Source organism: Varanus komodoensis, unplaced genomic scaffold (assembly GCF_004798865.1).
Source record: "Varanus komodoensis strain SLA01 unplaced genomic scaffold, ASM479886v1 scaffold20_1, whole genome shotgun sequence".
Lineage (NCBI taxonomy): Eukaryota > Metazoa > Chordata > Lepidosauria > Squamata > Varanidae > Varanus > Varanus komodoensis.
In genome coordinates, this window is record NW_025335587.1 from 9,464,366 (window position 1) to 9,485,857 (window position 21,492).

General features: G+C 40.4%; 1 protein-coding gene across 10 annotated transcripts in view; it reads left to right on the top strand.

Annotated features, from left to right (window-relative positions):
• The first annotated feature begins 3,479 nt into the window (after positions 1–3,479).
• Positions 3,480–21,492, top strand: part of ATG4C (autophagy related 4C cysteine peptidase) — a 122,264-nt gene continuing 104,251 nt past the window's right edge. For 5 of the 10 annotated variants that reach the window (XM_044430060.1, XM_044430052.1, XM_044430059.1 and 2 more), the window contains exons 1-2: positions 3,480–3,672; positions 19,879–20,009. In XM_044430060.1, coding sequence (XP_044285995.1) covers positions 19,934–20,009 — 76 coding nt within the window. In that variant the 5' untranslated portion in view covers positions 3,480–3,672; positions 19,879–19,933. The other 5 variants (XM_044430053.1, XM_044430054.1, XM_044430058.1 and 2 more) reach the window with 5 other exon arrangements.

Consider the following 21,492-nt stretch of genomic DNA (forward strand, 5'->3'; position numbering starts at 1 on the left):
ATGCTGTTGGATTATAATTTTGTTCTGGGAATACTTACACTTTAAGCTAATACAACACAACATGGTTGAAAGTGCAAGAATACACAATAAACACTTTGACATATGATTCAATCATTATCACATAAACAGAAGAAATGTTATTCTGTCAGTGCATTGGCTTTCAGAGCACATTTCAGTCATCAAGCACCCGGACTTGTCAGTTTTCCTTCTTGGTTCTATATATTCACCATGATGAACCTCAGTGTTTTACCTCCACAGATTTAATACCTGCATTCAGTTGGTCAGTTAAATGTTAAGAACACAAGAAGAGTAATGCTGGATCAGACCATGGAATAATCTAGTCCACTGTGGACTGTGGCCAATTGCTACCCTCAGGAAACTCACAAGCAAGACTTGAATGCAACAGCATCCTCCCATCCATGTTCCCCAACAACTGGTATACACAGGCATACTGCCCCTATTTGTAACAAACAGTTTTTCTGAACTAAGACCTGTACTTGCTTCCATGTGATTTCCTATTTGGCCATCATTGTTTCTACCAAAATGTGAATGCATAATGTTCCTACTGTTTTCCCATTTACTGATTTACTTCAGACAGACTTGTGATTGATGGTTGCTTCTGCTAGAAAAATAGTGATCTGTATCTCATGTACAGGAAGCTTCTTAACAATTGACTTCTGGTCATTCACTTCCTATGGGGTTAATTGTTAATATTACTGTTTCTTATATCTATATTTGTCTAAAAATTGAGGAAATGGCTTGCTGCTAGTAATCTACCCCTTGGGATCTTCACTTGAGATAGTCAGAACTACATAAGATCTAGAAATGCATGCATGCAGCTTTTCCTAGAGAATAGTCTGTTTGACCTATGTAGAATATAGTAGGGTGCTACTGATGAATGCTGGCATTTATAATATTGAATAATAAGCAGGTGTATGAGCCCCTAATGTTGTAGAGGATGTCACTATTTCCTATAATAGCATTGCCAAAATAGCTTTGTCCCTGTGTTTCAGATTACTGTTCTGAGGCAGTGTTAGGCAATGTGGCACCTCTGCAAGATACCCTACTTCTATATACACATTTTTTCTTCCTTGCAGCTGGAATTCCTTCATAGTGAAATGAGGAAGTCTAGCTTGTAATTCCTCATGGATGCTTCTGGGGAGGTAATTTGTCCTTTGTGATGTGCCATGGCCACCTGTGGCAACCATTTTAAGACCGTGTCCTGTATAGTTTTCTAATTTAGAAATGTGGTCACAGTCCTGCTTCTGAAGTGTTTTCTGCAAATAAATGCCTACTGCTCCACTAATTTCTGGAGCAGGACTAATTTCTGGTTATGCCTTCTCTGATCACATATGCTGGTTAGAGCTACAGTAAATATTTATTTGGTATTGTTGCTCTTGTAAGAGTGTAGGAACAGTATAGTTACAATTATAGTCACATTTTTATCCTACAAGTTTAAATTCCTGATCTTCAAGGTATTGTTCTTATCCTTTTGGTTTGATGAAGGGTTTTGCTTCCCCATTTTATGGAAAAGAAATATTTAAAAGACTGATACAATTTTCTGTGTTACCTTTAAAGCAGATGTTTGTATGTGTACAAACAGAAATGGAAATTGAAATATCTGCTTGCAAAATGTCCTGATTCTGCATTCACAAGGTACTTGTATTTTCCCAAAACTGGGAGTTCCAGTTTAAATACAAAACAAACAAAAAAAACTATTTTATAATCAAAACAAAGCTAAAAAACCTGTTGTGCAAAGCAATTTTCTCTACAGTTAAAAGTGCAAACTGGAAAGAACATTTAACAATTGACACTTCTATTTAAAATAAGCAACCAACCACATATCTTCAAATAATATACACATTCAAGATCCAAAGCTCTCTGGGTGGTTCACAAAAATTACTACAGCACAATAAATCAATTAAAAAACATTTTTAGTTTAAGGTAGAATAAAATAAGAATAAAAACCAGCAGCCTAAAAGTCTGTGTTGTGTTTTAAAGTCCGTGTAATCATAGTCTATTGTGCTTGCCCGTGTCCGAAACAGAGTTTGCAAGCTCAATCAGCTAAACGAACCTGCAGAATTGCCACAGTAAGGCAAGATACATGATTGTGGGAACTTTGCAAGCAGGCTCAATTAAACATTTTGGGGCTTTCATGCTTGATACACAAAGGCCCAACCAGAAGCCAGGCATGTCGAGATGCTGGGGTGGATGGCTGTGCCCTATGTATGAGGAGGTGCATACTTGAATAGGACTAAATCTCACACCTGGATTTAATGAAAAGGAGGAATGGAGCTGCATGTTTTCCATGACATTGCTACCCACACTTTGAAACTCTCTCAGCCGTTTCATGTAGGTGTTAAGCAGTTTGGATGATCAAACAGAGCCCCGTGGAACCCCATGGCCTGATTTGCTAAGGCACAAAATAATCCCTCAGCACCATCTTCTGGAGCTGGCTATCCAAATATGAGCAGAAACATTGCCACACAGTACGTTCAACACCAATTCTGATGACCTATTCAGTGCCCACTCTAGTAAGGAATTCATATAATTGCAGAGAAGAAAATTATATGCATACATGCCATGCCTGAAGTATTTTTTTTCCAAACTATACAGGTGAAAATTAGCAGATAACTATTATGAAAGTATGCTCTTATGAAAGTATGCATTTATTTGGGATTCTTACCATACAGACGGAAACTAACTAGTGTGTATGTAAACGTTAGCTCTATTTTTAGTAACTACTGTCAAGCTAAAATTTTAGACATAAAAATGTTTTCCCTGAGGGTGGAAAAAGTGCTGATTATGCAAATGAGACTTTAAGAGAGCCATCTACTGGCAACTAGAAATATTTGCTAAATAGATTCAGGCCATTGCGTCCCATTTGGAGCCTGTATCTAGGACTACTTCAGTCAATGCAAGGTGACCACAGGAAAAAGTCTTGCTCATGTGGACTCCCAGACACGTTTGTCCTGTGCTAAAATGTTTATGTTCACCACAATACAAGAAATGTAGCTAGCGATGTGTCATCGCAAAGCACTCAACAGCACATGTTTATTCTGCAATTGATACCAGTGAAAGTAAAGGGATTAATTCCCATCCACGAGTTTACGGAATTGCAACTTAAACGTGGATAGCAGTGGTGTGTCTAGTAATTACTCGAATGTCACATGACTGGGGTTATAATTAATATTGCATATTGTTTACACCAGTGTTCTCTGCTTTATCAAGGAAGAAAAAATCCAGTCAACTAGAAACGACAAACAGAAACAAAGGGTGTTTTACCAGAAATCACTTGTTTCTGAGAATGAGAGGTTCAATGGCCGAGTTTTCCACACAGGGACTTCTCTAAACTTTAGAGCCTACGCCTCCCAGAATGCAATTCTTTCTCACTTCAGGGCGCCTGCCTACGCTAAAGGAGCAGTGCATTCTGGGGCTTGTATTCTCCGGGTAGTTAGCCGCAATTTTGGATTCCCCAAGTCGGCCGATATTGTTTCCTCTCGCATTCCGGAAGCGGTGCCGTGGAGGGTTTGGTAACGGTGTCGCGGGGCGTTTTTATGGCAGCCGGAGCGGTTCAAGAGACTTGGTGGTGGTTCGGAAAGAAAGAGTATAGAGGGGCGCTTCCTCCTTTTTCTCGCTTCCTCAGATCTCGCTGTGGCTACGGCGTCCCGGGTGAGCGTGCACTCCAGCGTTGTGTGGGGAGAGAAATTGGGCACATCGGATTATTTCGGGCGCTTCTCTGGTGACGGATCATGCCGTTCCGCTCCGGAGTGCTGGCCTGTGAGTCTCTTCCCCCCCTGCCCCCCGGTGCAAGGCAACGAGTGCCACTGGGGGACCCCGACGTGCGGGGTTCCTTCTGGAGTTCGTAGGATTTGTTAAGGGAAGTTATGTCTTCTTTCGGAAGATGAGTTGTCAAGCAAGATTTTTGTTTGAAGGATACTGAGAGTTTTCTATAACAAGAGACTTCCCCACCCAGCTTTTTATTATAACTAAGAGACTTGGGAAGAGAATAGTCTTTACATGGAATAAGCAGGTGTGGCTATTTACATAAGTCTTTACGTATAACAAAGTAAGGACTTTGCTATGATGAGGGGCCACATTTGGTAGAAGGAACTGTGCATCTGAACGTGTTTCACATGGGCTATCCTTTCCCATCTGAAAGCAAAGAAGCCTTCTAACCTCCTCCCCATCCTGGGTACTAAAGTGCGGTTCTGGCCCATGCCCATTAGCACTAATACGGAGACATTTAAATCTGCCATTAGTGGAAATTAATTCAGTTTGGTTGTTAATGATATTTTTAGGACACAGGCCCATGGTATGTGTGCTCTGTGATCATAACCCCTTGAACTCTGATGCTAACAGAGTTATTTTCTGCAGGGCAGAAGGGGCATGGAGGTGATCTGGCCTCTCCTGCTGCAATTTGCTAGGCAGGCTTTTTTGCATGTCTACCTTGGGCACATGAAAGGGGTAATAAGGGAGCTGCAGAGGCCTCAGGATAATTTGCTGCCCTCTCTGCCAACCACATGCCCCCTTCTCTGAGTTGTCAACCTTAAAGGTAAGCTGGCACAGTTCTTTCCATGCCAGCTATGAGAAGAAAAGGGCTGGAGTTCCAATTCCACCCTCTAAGGTCAAAGAGTACTTGGGATCCCCTTCCAAAGAAGGTGAGGCAGCTGGCTACCAGGAGGAGGATCTTTTTTGTTTTCACACCTGGGTTGTGGAATGGTTCCTGATTTGTATTCTTTTGAGTGCCAGGTGAAGACCTTTTAATTTTTCCAGCATTTTAACAGTTTAACTTTTTAACTTTGGTATTATATATTGCATTTTATTCTGTACCAATGCTATACTTATGTGCTCATTCAATTGCAATTACTGTTGTGGTTTTGTTGTTTTAAATTAATTTTGTGTGTGTCATTTAAAAATTTGTTTAACTTCTGTTAATCACTCAGAGAGCATGAAATAAATGGAATAAATACTGTCCCCAATAAACATGAAATAAATGGAATAAATACTGTCCCCAACCTCAAATGAGGAAATCTGAAATGTCATTTGGACCCTCAGATGTTTTGTAGAGGCCATGGGATTGCTCCTTTCAAGTGCTTACATGGTTTTCTAATTCTGAGCAAATATCTAAGCAAATGTCTGCCTAACTCTATTTGAAAAGTCTGGAAACTGACTGCTTGTTTTCCCTCTATGCTGCAAGTGGGTGTGAACCTTTTAATTTTGTAAGCTTTGTCCTGTCCTAAGAGCCCTGAGAAATGTAACGTGAGAAGAATTTCCTGCATATAAACAAATCTAAATAGATCAAAGCTTACATTGTTGCTATGTTAGTTCCATTAGCCCAGTATTCTGCATTCTATTAAATCTTGTTCTACACAGAGCTGCATAAAAGCACCACCAAATCTCACCTAATTATTTCAATGGCTTCCATACTGGGGCTTTCCTGTTAAGTTCCTGCTAAAATCTCACTCAGATCACACTTCCCATGCTGTGAAAGGGATCTCCTATGCTCTTTTCAATCTCTGAAGATTTTATGAAAGATTGACAAGTGTTTCTGTCTCCTGGTTGTTTCTACAATAACAGCCATGGAAGGTTTCCCATCTCTCTCACAAGGCAGTCTTTAACATCTTTATTCAGTCCCAGTGTGTTCAATGGTAATTACCCTCTGTAATGGTAATTACCCTCTACAGTCCTACCCTCTAGGGCTGTAGCTAAAATTAGGTTGCAACAAAAGTAGGGTATGCACAATGTCCCGAATTCATTGAAAAAATATGTGAAGGGGACTGCAGGAACTTCCTTCTTTTTTTAGAACTGCATAAAAAAGCGGTCTGTGCACATACAGATTGATTAGAGTGCTCTTTGAGTGTGGGAGTTCTTTGCATGTACATCTGTACATTGGAAGCTTTTCAGAGGAGAAGACTATGGCTTCCAGAAGCGGGGAGTACTAGGTCATGCAGATGGGTTTATGTGAACACCCCTGAAAGAGCTGGCAAGGGAAATGAAGAGTGATTTATTTTATTTGTAAAATAAAAATGGAATGAGATCCATTCTGTACAGGAAACAAATTCCTGGGCTACATATTATTATTACATGTGCTCAGAAGCACCCTGTTCTTTAATACCAAACCCCCTTTTCCCTCCTTCCACTTGCCAGTGTTTTGCATTGTTTGACTTCAGTTACTGAAACTCTGGATTCTCATTTTAAAAAAGCAAGTAGATCCCACGTTTGAAGCCTTTGCATCTTTCCATTAATGTACATTCTCCTTAACTTTCTAAGGTTTGAGGCAGAAAATGATTCAGTGTTTCAAACATCTCAAATTATTCCCTAGTATTGCACACTTTATATACCATATGTGTGATACGGGAAACTACTTGAACTAAACAGTCTGTTAACCCTAACAGTTAACTTATTGACTGAGATGGCAGTGACTGAGAGAACTAGGTGTAAAAACTATGGCCTACTTCAAGCTGAGGGTTTTAATTTTCCTGCCTCAACAAGAAACTAGCATTGGTTGCATTTGGGGACATTTTTTATGCCAGATTAAAATGTCTTTAGCAAGAAAAATGCTCCATATTAAAAACCTTTGCTCTGGTGAAATTTTCTCCCAGGAGGTTTTAGTCAACATAAGAATGTATTTTAGCTGTCAACCAGCACAGGTAATTTTTGAGCTTCCTGAGGATATATACAAAAGAAGAAAATCTGCATCTCTTTCCTTGGCCCATTTACATTTTCTTTGACCAAATTACTTAAGAAAATGTCAAAGCTTTCCCTTAAGGATTTTATTTCTGGTTTTGGGAGTTTTAGCCAGAATCTTAACTTTCAAAAGAGACCATGGTTTATATTGATCTTTGTTTTGTTCTTTTCTTTGGGACCTATAGTGTGAGGTATAAAAGTACCTCATACAACTATTGCTAAGGAGATTTTGAAATATTTTTTCCCAGGAATATTTTGGCTTGTAGAATAAAACTGTCAAAGGCAGGAGACTGAAATTTAGTAATACTTTAGACTGGGCACTTTGTGGCAATAACCTAGAAGGACAAGTCAGTGGGACTACTTAGCTTTAAATTGCAGTACAGAAAGTGAACTAAGAAGGTGCCAGTTAGCCCACAATTTTGGATGAGGGCTATAGCAAGAGCAAATTCTGGGTTATTATCTAGAGAGCACTGGGTTAGGGAAGGCTGCAATATATAAGGCTGGGTTAGGGAAGGCAGGATACGCTCCAATGGAGCAAAGCTCAGGGAGCCAAGGTTCCATTTGGATGCCAGGAAGCACTTCCTGACAGTCAGGACCCCGAGGGTGTGGAATGGGCTTCCATGAGAGGTCGTTGAGGCCCCATCGGTGCGGGTGTTCAAGGATGGGCTGGACGTGCACATGGTGGGCATGTCGTGAGCAGAGCCGGCTGGTGCCGGAGGTCAGACTAGATGGCCCGGGAGGCCCCTTCTGATTCGCTCTGTTTCTGTGTTTCTATATATATTGAACTGAGTTTACAATTGTGTGTTTACTGCTTGGCATTGTTACCAAAGGCTCAGAACACACTTAATAAAAGATAAGTTTTTTGTATCATAACATTTCTCATAGTCTTGCTTGAGAGTTGGGTCTGATACATGGGATAATTTAGGTACCAAAAAAGTTCAAATAAATTCATTATGAAACTTTAGGGCAGAACATGATGACCATGGATAAGTAGAAAGAAATGGAAGTTTGTGGTTGTGTATTTTTATGCAAAAGTAAGCCCCACTAACTTTAATGGGCTTTGCTCCAAGGGAGTATGTACAATATTCCAGCCTAGGGAAGTATAACTCAAAATTGCAGTCCTGAATTAAGTTATCAGCCTACAAGATCCATGTTTAAACTTGTCTTCTCTCAAGTCATTTTCTTCCCTGAATAAGGTTAGCTATCTTGATTGTTTTATTATAACTCTCCCAACATACCTAAAAGCAAAATCATCAGTACAAACTGAATGACCATACATAGGAAGGTTACAGTGTTAATAGAGGAAGAAACATATCATGTGTAGCAGTGAGCTTTAGCACTTTACCTCAGAACGGATCATTTCCCGAGCTGTCATGAGTAGATGGAAGAATTACGCCCAGTTAATTGTGTGTTGCATATTCAATGAATGGAACCCAAATAGTATAAACATTATGCATTTGTGCTGTGCTTTGGGCCTGAATATACGTTGTAGACTTTTTCATTAGAGCAATGTTCCAAAATTTCAATATCTAACTGCATAAGGATTGTTCTTGTTTAGCCTTCAGTTTTGTCACCCATGAGCAGCTTCATAAAAGCTAATAACCTGAAACCTGTTTCTTCCTTTATGAAACCATGAGCTAATCAAAGACTGAGGTAAACTCTGTTCTCTGCTTTGTGATTTCCTCTACCCTCTTAAAGAAAAATCAAGAAAGACTGAGCTCTTACAGCCCTGCCACATAAGGAAGAACCTAGTGCCATCAACACAGTGAACTAGCATCTTTGTAAATATAACTAATCCTTAAGGGTGCCAAATACACCCTTTAACAGTTTTAGGGTATTTGCTAACACCGATGTAAAAATGCCATCTTTAATGGAACCAAGAACCACAAAGCCCTCCATTATTTAATCAGTTTTCTAATTTCTTCATTCTGAATAGCTGTGACATAGTAATACTCTTTAAAATAGGCTCACATGCTAATAGCAATTTCTCAAATTCAGGTGGGGGCCTTGTAACCTGGGATTTGATACAGGGAAGAAATTATTTGGTGTATTTCCGCCTAACCTGCACTCATGTTTTGAAGCTGAGTACAGTTTTCTCTCTTATTTTTGGGCAATGGCCATAACTTTTCACTTTGTTTTGGAGTTTCTGTCCTGTTCCATAGGTTAGTACCACCTATGTAGTATATGCATAATGGCTATCTCCAGTCCACCTTCTTTGTTGCTTTTATAAAGAACATTATTTGTTGGAGCTTTATGAACTTCAGGGATAAAGACTTCCATTTTTCAATTAGGAGTCTGCCAGTGCTATTGGTAGGGTCTAAAATAAGGATACCTTGGGTTGCAAAGCCATTCTTGACTGTCACAACTCTTTCCATATATCAGTGGAGGCTTTAATCAGTAACTGAACTATTAAAGCAGCATTACAAAGCATTTTGTATTAGCTGTATTTCTTCAGTTCCATGTTTGATCTCACTGCCAGCTTTAGCTGCTGTATACAAGCAGGCTGGTAAAAATTTATTTGTGAGTTGGTGAATTCCCTCCACCTCACATAGAATTGCCTATGGCTTGTGTTCATATGTCAACTGTCATCACTTAATGTGTAACTTCTCAGTAGAGGTAAGTTGCTTAATACTTTGTTACTACTGTAAGGAGAAAGCTGGACTGTATTTTTTGCTGACATGTTTCTTTACTGGAAAAACAATGTACAACATCTTTTGTAATGCTGGCTATGTTGTTTAAAAGCTTCTTTTTGAGGTTGGATCTCGAATACTTTTTGGTGGGAGGCCTGCCTATTTATATTAGGGGAAAGGAACTCCAGTTCGAATGGAGTCCACCTTTTTCAGTGCCTTGGGACTTTCCTAGCTTCACTATTTTCAAATGCTTTTACCTCATACTTCTCTTGATTGTTTACCTCACAACCCTTCCCCTTCATCTCTGCTGTTATGTCTTCTTTTTCCTTTCCCTGCTTTGCCACACAACCCCCCTCTTCTGTTGTCTTCTTACTTCAAATCTTTCTTTGTATTTTCTTCTGCCCTCAATGGCTCTCAAGATGGTCTTTATAGAGTGTGTAAGGTGCAGAGTTAAAATGTCTTTGGAGGGACACTCCTCGTGCCTCTTTTGTCTCAGTGAGGAACTCTGAAGAGACACCTGCCCACATTGCCTGGCTTTTACCAAACAAGCCAGGAAGAGCAGGGCAGGCTGTCTAAAGATGGAGATGTGGACTAGGCTCTTATGGCTATGCAAGCCATCACAGAGGACCCACAAAATTGCCTGTCAACACACTGTGTAGTCATGTTTACGGCCGTGGGGGTTCCACCAACTTCTCCATTGGTGCCTAAAAAAATCTAAACATGCACCAGATGTAGAAAGGCTTAAAAAGGAGAAGAGGCCTCACAAAATGGTGGGGAGCTGAAAATGGCCATAAAGAAGGGCAAGGTAAAGTCTGAAAAAAAGGCCAGGCACTGTTTCCCAACTACCATGGAGTGTGCCCATTTGTCTTTGGCCATTCCTACATCAGCCCAACCTGAAACACAGCCCAAATCAACCACAGCCCACTCCTCTCAAGGGAAGATACAGGATTCACCTCTCCATTCATCAGCTCATCAGATCACATCTCCTGCCTGTTCGGCAAGCACTCTGTGCCAGCATGGAGGAATGCAGCAAGCTTCTCTGGCAACACTCCCATGTTTCAAGATCATCTCACAAGCACCAGCATCTACCTGTCTGCCCATGGAATGATTCAGAGCTCTCATACTAACCTGGAATGAAGAAGCATAATGCCGACAGGGGTCGGGGGAGCACCTCTTCCCTTCCTCTAATGATACTATACAGGGTACTCCTGGGAACAAGGTCCATATTGCTATCCATGGCCACTGACTGCTGTTCGACCACAGGAACCATGGAGACCAGTACAACATGCCCATCCACTGGTCACCAATCTCTTACCCACCTGATGCCAAAAAGAAGTCATGGCCACACAACAGCTTCCATTGCCCCATCAACCTCAAAATCAAACAGTTCATCTCCATCTGACCCAGCTGATTATGCCTCCAAAAAAGGCGTGATAGCAGCCAAAAAAGACTCAGTGTCTCCCTTGCGGAAGAGGTCATCTGTATCCACAGTGGGCTGGATGAGGGCCAATAAACTGAGACTCAATCCAGATAAGATGGAGATTCTTTTGGTAGGCGGTTCAGGTTTTCAGGTAAGTGATTTTGGTCCTGTCCTGGACAGGGTAGCACTCCCTGTAAAGGACAGGGTCTGCAGCTTGGGAGTACTCCTTGACCCAGAGCTGGCATTAGTAATCCAGGTGACAGCAGTGGTAAGGAACGCCTTTCTCCAGCTTCGGCTGGTCCATCAGTTGAGTCCTTACCTGGACAAGCACTGTCCAGCAACAGTGATGCATGCTAATCATCTATATGTGTGAAGCACAGGGACCAAAAAGAAGAGAGTTTGCTTACTGACATTTTTCAAGTGGTCATCTGTGCATTTGCACAACCCATCCAGATTTGCCTAGGATTGCAGTGTAGGTTTCTTGTACCATTGCTTTGTCATAAACTATATAATATCCTAACAGACAGGCTATATTCCAACCTGATCCTCGGTTTCAAGGCCAAAATGACGGTCTCCTTTCACACTGGGGAATATGGCAGAAGCCTTGCCTATTTATACTAGGGAGAAAGGGGCGGGGTTCCTACCAAAAATTCTAGGTTTATCTAGGTGAATTTTCCTGAATGCGGCAATTGTGCAGGCACAACACCCATATGTACAGATGACCATTCAAAGAATGTCAATTACAGGTAAGCAACCAAATTTTTTCATACAGCACTTTAGATTCATAAACCAATCTTTCTTCTTCTCGCTCTCGCTCTGTGTGTGTGTGTGTGAGAGAGAGAGAGAGAGAGAGAGAGAAAATGTACAATTTTTGACTAGCTTTTGTAGCTCAGACAGGAGTAGCTATTTCTAAGATCCTATCACATCTATTAATTTAGGCTGCTTTTGCAGAGATAACTTATTTTTCACGTCTATTGGACACGGCAATGACCCTTTAATAAGGGATTGTCTAATATGGTCAATTATTGTCAGTGCAGTGTAGCTGATGCTTTTTCCAAAAATATGTTTTGGCAGTGTCCAGTAGTTACTTTTTTGGGGTAGAGGGTTTTGGATGATCGAAACAGTCTTTAATATTTGCTTATATCCATGCTTATTAAAACAGTTTATTTGCTTTATGGAAATTAATGAAGCCAGCATAAATGGATTCTCCATGCTATCTTGACAACAAAAAGACTGATACTACAGTGTTGGAAAGATAAATGCTTAATTCCTGTAATGAAATAGATTAAGGAATACTTCCAACATTTCAACAAGTGCTGTATAGTTATTTGGATATCTGGTCTGCTTTTGTTGAAACTTTGCTATAGTTGCCAGTAAGTTGCATTTGATATATGTGTTTCCTATGTATGCATTGCTGCGGACATGTAAAATGCATAGATACTAAAGATGAAACTCAAATACTTTGGCCACCTAATGAGAAGGAAGGACTCCCTGGAGAAGAGCTTAATGCTGAGAACAATAGATTGCAAAAGAAGAAGGGGACGGCAGAGGATGAGGTGGATAGATGGAGACACTGAAGCAGTTGGTGTGAGCTTAAGTGGACTCCGGGGGATGGTGGAGGACAGGAAGGCCTGGAGGAATGTTGTCCATAGGGTTGCGATGGGTCAGACACGACTTCACGACTAACAACAACAAAATGCATATATGTTTATTTTAAAAAAATAATGTTGAAAAAATGAAATACATTTGAGCCAATAAATGTAATGGGAATTTTGCTGTTTGTGATCAAATGGCAACTGTATCTGTGTATTAAATATTGGAAATTTTCTGCATAGTACTTAAAATAGATACTACATTTCAGTCAAAAGAATCTGAAATAGACATGATCTTTGAGATTCAGTTCTTTGGCTTTTATCTCTGCAAGTAGCAAAGAAAAAATTCTGGCTGCTGACTTCCAGACCAATTTTAACTATAAATAAATATGCTTGACAGGTCTTAAAACTTCCTGTTAATAGAAAAGGAAGAAAAGTGAACTCTCAGCAGGGTAACGTTTTTATCCCCCTTCTTGAAGGAAGGACAATTGAAGGAGGTCCAGAGGCCATTTTGGCCCCTAGATTCCCACCACCACAGGTTGCACTGGGAAGGAAGTAAAATACAATTTTTAAACTCACTGCTTTACAACTAGAATTTGGCAGCATAGTAGTGATCAGTAGCTATGAGGCCCTATAGTGTGCCATTTGTTTGTATTTTAAAAGAGAGAGGAATTTTGAGACAGTGGAGTCTATCTGGGTCCTGCTGGCCTTGTGTTTCCTACTCCTGGCTTTTTCCATGAAGCAGGAACTGGACCCCTTCTCCCCTACAGGGGTTATTCTAACCAATTCTCTGAGCTGGAGAGCTAGGCATAGCATCAGATAGACCTTTTCAACATTTTAAAAATTAGATAGAACTGCTTCTCTTTCATTGCCTAGGTGTCATTCCTTAATTTCAGACTGTAAACCTAAGGCTACAGCCTGTGATGTTATGCTTCAGTGCTTTAAGCCTTCTTTCTGGATAGTGTCAGTGAATTGGGTGGTGGTGGGGCTTTATTAGAGTTGCTCCTGGGTGCTGCTCTCTGCAGCAGAAGAATCTGCTGCTGCTAGGCTGATGGACCGACCAGCCTTCCTTTGCTTCTCCCTGCTTTGCCTAGCCATGGCATTTCTCTTTCTCCTCCAGCCTCAAGGAACTGAGAACTGCAGGCTGTGTTCACTGCTGTTTGGGAGTGGGAAAAGGGGCGGCTTCAGTCAAGCTGGCTTTCTTTGGAGGGTGGGGAATGGCATGAACAAGGCTTGACTGGGAAGCGAGGGTCGACATGGCAATTGTTTGTCCTTTTTATTGATCCTGGCTAGCTCTGTGTCTTCTGCATGGTGTGATGCTTTGGAGAGACTTTCTCCATGCCATTAATTCTGGTGTAATTTGGAAAGCTTGGCATTATCATCCTGTGGTTTTAATTGGGAACTTTTGAAATGGTTTTTACAAGACAGGCATGCAAAAAGCTGACTTTTTCTCTTGCTCTATTGGACCATCCTCAAGAGAAAAAATTCAGACAAATCAGAATGTTATCCTATTCACCTGTAAACAAGCAAGGGAAGAAGGAAGAGCACCTAAGCAACCACACTGCTCCTCTTGACTGAATTGTAAATTATGCAAGGAAAGGGCTTGATATTGATTTAAAAAACTGAAAGAAACTGAATTGCAAGCAGTAGACCTGGCAACAGAAAATGCCTAGAAATTCCTGAATCATTGGGGATTTACATTTGGAGTTGAAAAAGCCGCAGTCCTGTTTTTCAAGCTGGCATATCTGGGCCAGGCCTAGAAAACTTAGAAAACTCCTCCACCCAAAATGCAGGAAGAATTCTGAAGATGGCTCCAAACACATCTTGTAATCAAAAACCCTTTAGAGGAAAATGTTGTTGCTGCAGCTTCATGCTCCAACTTAGCTGCAAGAAGCATATCTACACACCAGGAAAAAGGAGAGCACAGTGGAAAAGGATTTGGTCTATAACTAAAGATCTGAACTTAATTAAGGAATTTCTGAAAGGAATCTATGGCTTAAGTTTTATGAGAGAGATGAGAAGCCTCCACTTCTAAAAGTAACCAGAGGTGGAGTCAAAGGAAGAGGTGGTGTCAAAACCCCCCCACTAATCACTGACATCAAAAGTGTAGGAGAAAGTAAAGCTGAGGAACTGAAGAAAAGGAAGAAGGAAGCTCTTTGGAAAAAAAGAGTAAAAACACAAACTTTCCAGAAAGGGTTTAAATTCAACTAAACAACAGAAGAGATTCAACTTTAAAAGTGCGCAACCTTTTGGAGGTTTCATCTAAAATTCCCCCAAAAGAAAGGCCTCATTACTGAGAGAAAAGAAGGATGCAGCCCTAAGGAATAAAGAGCTATCTAATGACCTATCTGTTCCTCCGACTGGAAAGAGCAGATCAAGGCCATCTGTTGGTATATCACATGACCCAAGACAATATGCAGTATCTGCACTAGCTTATTTGAACAATAAGCCGCAAGAAGTTCATCAACATCAAAACAAATTTAAACTAAAACTCCACAGAAATGGGACCTAGTACTAAATCACCAGGAGCTTGTCTTTTTTATTTTTCTAAAACCTAAAAGCCTGCTTTCCCTTCTACAATGCAAACTCCATTTTTTGAATTACTGAGTAAAGTAGTCCCACAGTCTCTCAATATTGATAATATTAATATAGAATATTTGTTTTATGACGATTACTATCTCTGTATAATGGTGACATGTGAGTGCTGGCTGAATGTTAAGAGACTATACGAGGACAGGAATAAAAATTTTAAAGTGGGCCTAACAGCGACTAGGTTCTTCAAAAATGCTATACCAATTGTTGTATTCCATAAGAAACATCCAAGAAAGAATAGATGACCTAATATGGTTGGCCCACTAAGTATTCTGACGGACATACAAGCTAATCACTACAAGAGGCCTAATCGGAATGTAAAATGGCAACACCAACAGACTATACAGGACCTGTTTATGACTCAGAAGAATTGAAGCTTTTAAATTCTTGTGTTGCCTTGCCTCCACAGTCTCAAGAGGAAAGAATTTATAGTCTGTCTTCTCAATTAGATGTTCTTATTTACTTTGGGACTACAGACAAGAATGCAGGACCTCAGGCTTGCGGCATTGAGATAACTAGTAGTCAGATAAGGTTACATAATGAGGAGAGTGTGAAATCTGTCAGTCATTGCAAAAATTACAGCATGCTTGGAATGAACTACCCTACTATTAAGGCATCCATTTTCACTATCCCTTCAAAGGCCCCTATGACCACTGAGGAATGGCTGCAAAGAAGATATCTGCACTTTGAAAAATTGGGACATTATGCTTCCCTGCCAATATCTCAAGTGGTATCATCTAAAACTGAGTATATTAACACCCATAATGGATCTGGGTGTGGTTTTTATATATGAATGGGGAGCTGAATCGTATCATCAAGATATACTGAAAGTCTTTGCAGCACGATGTTTCCCTAGTTAGGGCTTTCTCTTCACCACCTAACAGCCATCTTTTGGATAAACAGAAAATTTTGGTGGAGGCACATAAAAGGCTTAAAATTGCCTCATGGAACATAGCTGGATGGGCCTGAAAGGAAAAAGATGCCAAGGTTATGGGCTATTTAAGAGCCAATGATGCAATGCTTATTCAATAAACTTGGGCCACTAAAAAAGACCCTACTTAAATTGATTTTTAGTAAATGACATGCCTTCTGAGTCCACTAAACAAAAAGGTAGTCCTAAGGCCAGCCTGGCAATACTGATATCTGCAGCTCTTCAAGCATTTATTAAGTGCCCCCAACCCACTGTAGGAAAATAACTGTGGTTGGTTACATTGATCTTTGAACCAAGTCCTTTCTCTTGATCCATGTCTATATCCCCCGCCTTTCCCTCTCAGAATGGTATAAAACATCTAAATTCCCCAGAGCCCCAACTACTTATAATAGGTGATTTTAATGTGAGATTAGGCCCAAATAATAATATACTTTTCTTAGGGGGCATCATTGATAATGAGATTTTTTGTCTTAAGGTGAATTATGGTGGCATCTGTTTGGCTCAAACGGTGAACCATCTTACCCTTATTATTTTAAATGCAAATCCTTTTGATAAAAATACAGAATTCACCTATGTATCTGGGCATGGAAGCAGTGTGGTAGATTTATGTTGATTTCCCATTTAATTTGTCTAGATGGGTGTCTGAATTCTTTGTAGGCTATAGGCTTGATAGTGACCATTTTCCTCTCATCGTCACTCTTTCCCTATCAAATGCTGTCCACTTGAACATTAAATCTCACTTTCAAGACACATCTCCCAATCTTATACATAAGAGGCTATATTGGGCTGAGAAGGTGGTAGATTTTCTTGACTCTTCTGTGAGAGAGACTTTAAAAACCTCAGTCATGGGAGCCGCAGCTGCTGCCTCTGCCCCTTTGATTTCTGCTCTGAATGCTTTTTTTAACTTCAGAACAACCTGTCCCAGGAGCTCTATCACAACTAAGTTGTCCTAAGTGGATTGATCACTGCCTTGACGTGGCAAAGGGGCTTGTGTTGCTCAAAGAAGCTATGAGCTATGCTGTGCAGGGGTAACCAAGACGGCCGGGTTATAGTAGAGAACTCTGACAAAAGGTGATCCACTGGAGAAGGAAATGGCAACCCACTCCAGTATCTTTGCCATGAAACCCCATGAACAGTACCAAAAGGCAAAGAGATATGATGCCGGAAGATGAGCCCCTCAGGTCAGAAGGTGTCCAGTGGCCTACTGGGGAAGAGCAGAGGGCTAGTACTTGTAGTTCTAGAAAGAATGAAGCGACTGGGTCAAAGCCGAAAGGACACTCAGTTGCGGATGTATCTGGTGATGAAAGGAAAGTCCAATGCTGTAAAGACCTACACTCCATAGGAACCTGGAATGTAAGATCTATGAATCAAGATAAGCTGGACATGGTCAAACATGAGATAAGAGTGAATATCGACATCTTGGGAATCAGCAAACTAAAATGGACAGGAATAGGTGAATTTAATTCAGACGGCCATCAGGTATACTACTGCAGGCAAGAATCCCTCAGAAGAAATGGAATAGCCTCCATAATCAATAAAAGAGTAGGAAAAGCAGTACTGGGATACAATCTCCAAAAGGACAGAATGATCTCAGTTCAAATCCAAGGCAAACCATTCAACATCACAGTAATCCAAGTCTATGTCCCAACCACTGATGCTGAAGAGGCTGAAGTTGACTGCTTCTATGAAGGCCTACAGCACCTTCTAGAAATAACACCAAAAACTGATGTCCTTATCATCATGGGGGATTGGAATGCTAAAGTAGGAAGCCATAAGATAACTGGAATGACAGGCAAGTTTAGCCTTGGAGTACAAAATGAAGCAGGGCAAAGGCTGGCAGAATTTTGTCAAGCGAATATGATGATCATAGCAAACACTTTTTTCCAACATCCTAAGAGACAGCTCTACACATGGACATCACCAGATTGCGGTCATGCTGGGAGGGGGGAGATGACTGCACTCGTGCTCGGGGTGGGGGGGGGGAGGAGATGGTCCCAATCTTTGTTGTTGTTTGTCACTTTGCTTCAAATTTTTGTGATTAAAAAAAATAGTTACAGAATGGATTAACCTTATTTACATTGAACCTTATGGGGAAATGTGACTTGGCTCACAACCAATTTGGGTCACAACCAGAGTCCTGAAATGGATTATGTTTGTGAGCCAGTGTACCACTGTACCTATTTTTAAGAAAGGAGATAGAGAGGAAGTCTCAAATTACAGGCCAGTCAACTTACTTTTGGCTGTGGGTAAGCTTTATGCTAGTTATTTAAAGACTAGCCTTTTGGATAGAGGATAAAAATATCTTGGAAAATGAATAGGTAGGCTTTAGAAAGGGCAAGTCAATGACAGATCACTGTCTTAAACCATCTTGCTGAGAAATACAGGACCTCTCATGCCAATGGTCTTTTTACTGCATTTATAGGCCTAAAATCTGCCATTGACTCTATCCCAAGAGATAAACTATGGTTAAAGCTGTCCCATGCTTCTATAGGTAAGAGAATCCTCTATCTTATCAAACGCCTCTACCAGGGCACCATGCTCCATATAAGATACAGGATAGAAAGGAATTTGACGATCGATCTCTGCTCCTAAGGGGGTTCGCCAAGGCTGTATGCTAACCCCCATTTTATACAGTATCTACTTAAATGATCTGATTGGTTGTTGTCTTGCACCAGCTTTCCTTCCACCTAGCTTGGCAGAGACCAAATGTCCCCTACTGTTGTATGCAGATGATGCTGTTCTGCTTTCATTGTCTAAAACAGGACTTAACTGCCTAATGCATGCATTTTGACCTATTGCAAGAACAATAGGTTCTTCAAAGATCAATGAATTGATCAAATCAAACACTTTAATTATCTGGGCATTAGGTTTCTCTATAAACTCCTTGGCCACCCATAGACAGTCTGAAATATAGACAGTTCAGTATACCATCAAGGCCCTTTCTTGTTTGTTTTTTACCGGGGGGTGGGGTGGGATGGGGATTCAATTGTGCAATAAAAATTGATTGAATGATTGATTGATTGATTGATTGATGTTATGCTTCTAATCTGTGTAAGCTGCTTTGGAGGGCCTTTTTGGCCAAGGGGTAAGTACTAGATGCTACTAATGAATGGCAATAAAAGAAATCCAACCTACTGAAGCTGTTGTTCTGTCATTCACTGAAACAAAGCCACTGATTGTGTATATGCAAAGTATCACTTCTTCCTCCTTTCTGAAGCTATGTAAATACATTGTGAGGTTGTTAAAAGGGGTATTAATGCATCTGTCTCTTTCCATGAAGCATAGTTTGAGTGAACATGCAATAAATGTTGTCCACTTGAAGGAATTTGTTTCCTTTCCAAGCAAATAATTATAGAAATTGAAAAAAAACCAGTTAATATATGCATTCTTCATAACCACAGTGGGAGATATGTAAAGTATCATTTTCTAGTGCAACTTTAAAAGTAAGTCTTTATGGAAAATAACAGTTGTGCAAGAAAAGCTGAACACTAGATTTGGCTTTGGTAGTGTCTTTTCCCCCTTAAGTATACTGCTTTCCATGTTTGTATGTCAGATTCATCTGCTTCACACATTTGATTGGGAGAGAACCCAACTGTCTTAAATAGAGCATTAATATTTATGAGTCTTGAGTTCTGCTTTTGAGCACAGTAGACATAATATAAAACTGTGTCCCTTTTGCAGCAGTTCAAATATTTTCCTCTGCCTTCCAATTAGTGTTTAGGTGTTCTCAGATGTACACCAATGTAGTATATGTACACAGGGTAGCTTTACTGTGAAATGGAGAGCAGTTGGAGGCCATTATGTTTTATTTAGCTTTGTGTGGTAATTTTACTGTTGTATATTCGGAATCAAATGTTTTTATTACTTATTCATAGAACTTACAATTGCTTTTCTCTCAGCAAGTGGAGGGTTCTGTAATTTTATGACTCTTCTTGGTCACAATAGGTTTGATACATAATAGGACAAGCATACTTAGTTATGCCCTAAGTATTCATGGATATGCTTATTCTTTTCCTTTTTCAGTAGCAGAAATTAGTATCTTTTGAGACAGTGATGGCTTTTCTTCTCAAACGTGAATATGGAGGCCACAGGGACAGATGAAGTAGAGAAAATAAAATCCAAGTTTATGTCTGCATGGCACAATATGAAATACAGTAAGTGAAAAGCAATAAACGGATGGCTTAAAAAATTAATGAAAGTGCAACCTAATCTTTGAAAATCATTTGTACATTGTCTCAAACTGTTAAAGCTGGCTTGCTCACCCTGGTTAATATTTACTATTGGTGCTTGAGCAATTGTGCTACTGGAGTAGGCAAAAGGCAGTGTGGGATCTAGTGACAGATCTCTGACTGATATCATACTCCAATTCCCAACAACAACAAAAAGGTCCAGTTGAATTAGGCTGCTAAGATAGGAAAAAGTTCCAGAGGAAACCAAGAATACATCTTCTGGCATGATTGAAGCTTTTATTTTCTTTTCTGACTAACCAAAGTTTAGTGGAGTGTCTAAAATTGGACAAACCATGATTAGTCTAAACCATAATTTATAGCAGACCAAATCTCTTTCAGACCAAGGGCTGAATGCCATTTTGAAGAAGCATTTAGCCACAGACAGGAAGAATGTGCCAAAGAGTACTGCAATATGTTCTAGGTTAAAACTAAAGGTAGGGAGTTATGTGACTTTTTTCTGTCCAAGCATGCACAGGATTGACCCCTTTGTTGCTTTAACCTTGCTTAAAATGTGCAATCACCATGAGTTAGCTTGCAAACTAACTCCTGCACAAAGCTTGTCCAGTGGGAGATACCAGTAAGATTCATCACTTTGCCAAGTTAAGAGGCTAGAGAAGCATGAAACTACTTTCAGGCATATTTAAGATATTAGTTGTTATATGTTTGCAGTAGTAGAAATTTTATTCCAGGAATTTCTGCATCCCCGTAGGGCAGTGGTGGTGAACCTATGGCACATGTGCCACAGCGGGCACACAGAGCCCTCTCTGTCGGCACATAAGCCAGGTTACCCCAGCATCACCCCAGCAGCCAAACATCGGATAACAGTGCACATAGGGGACATGCACATGCTCAGAAAGGAGTAGAGGCGCCAGGCGATGACGTCATGAACTATGACTCATTAACCGCAACTCGTCCGAGCTTTCGCATGACCAGTCAGTGCGCTGCCAAGGATATATATATATATTTGCTCGGACTGGCTGTGAATTGTTTTTTCTAAACTAAAACCTCAGTTTTCAGGGTTTTTTGTAGTGTTGGCACTTTGCAATAAATAAGTGGGTTTTGGGTTGCAGTTTGGGCACTCGGTCTCTAAACAGTTCACTATAACAGGGTTAGGGTTAGAAAAATGAGGTGTCCTGGTATGATTTTCATGGTTGGAATGTATTTAGAATGGGCAGAAATGTTGAGATGTGCAGAAAAAGCTACTCAAGGAAGCCTTTTTCAAAATTGCCCTCTTTTCAATGGAACTTTAGCCCTATATTAGAGTTAGGGGTGCACACCAGGGTAGGGTTAGGGTTCCAAAAACGAGGTGTCCTGGCATGATTTTGATGGTTGGAATGTGTTTAGAATGGGCAGAAATGATGAGCTGCACAGGAAAAACTACTCAATGCAGGCTTTTTCAAAATCGCCC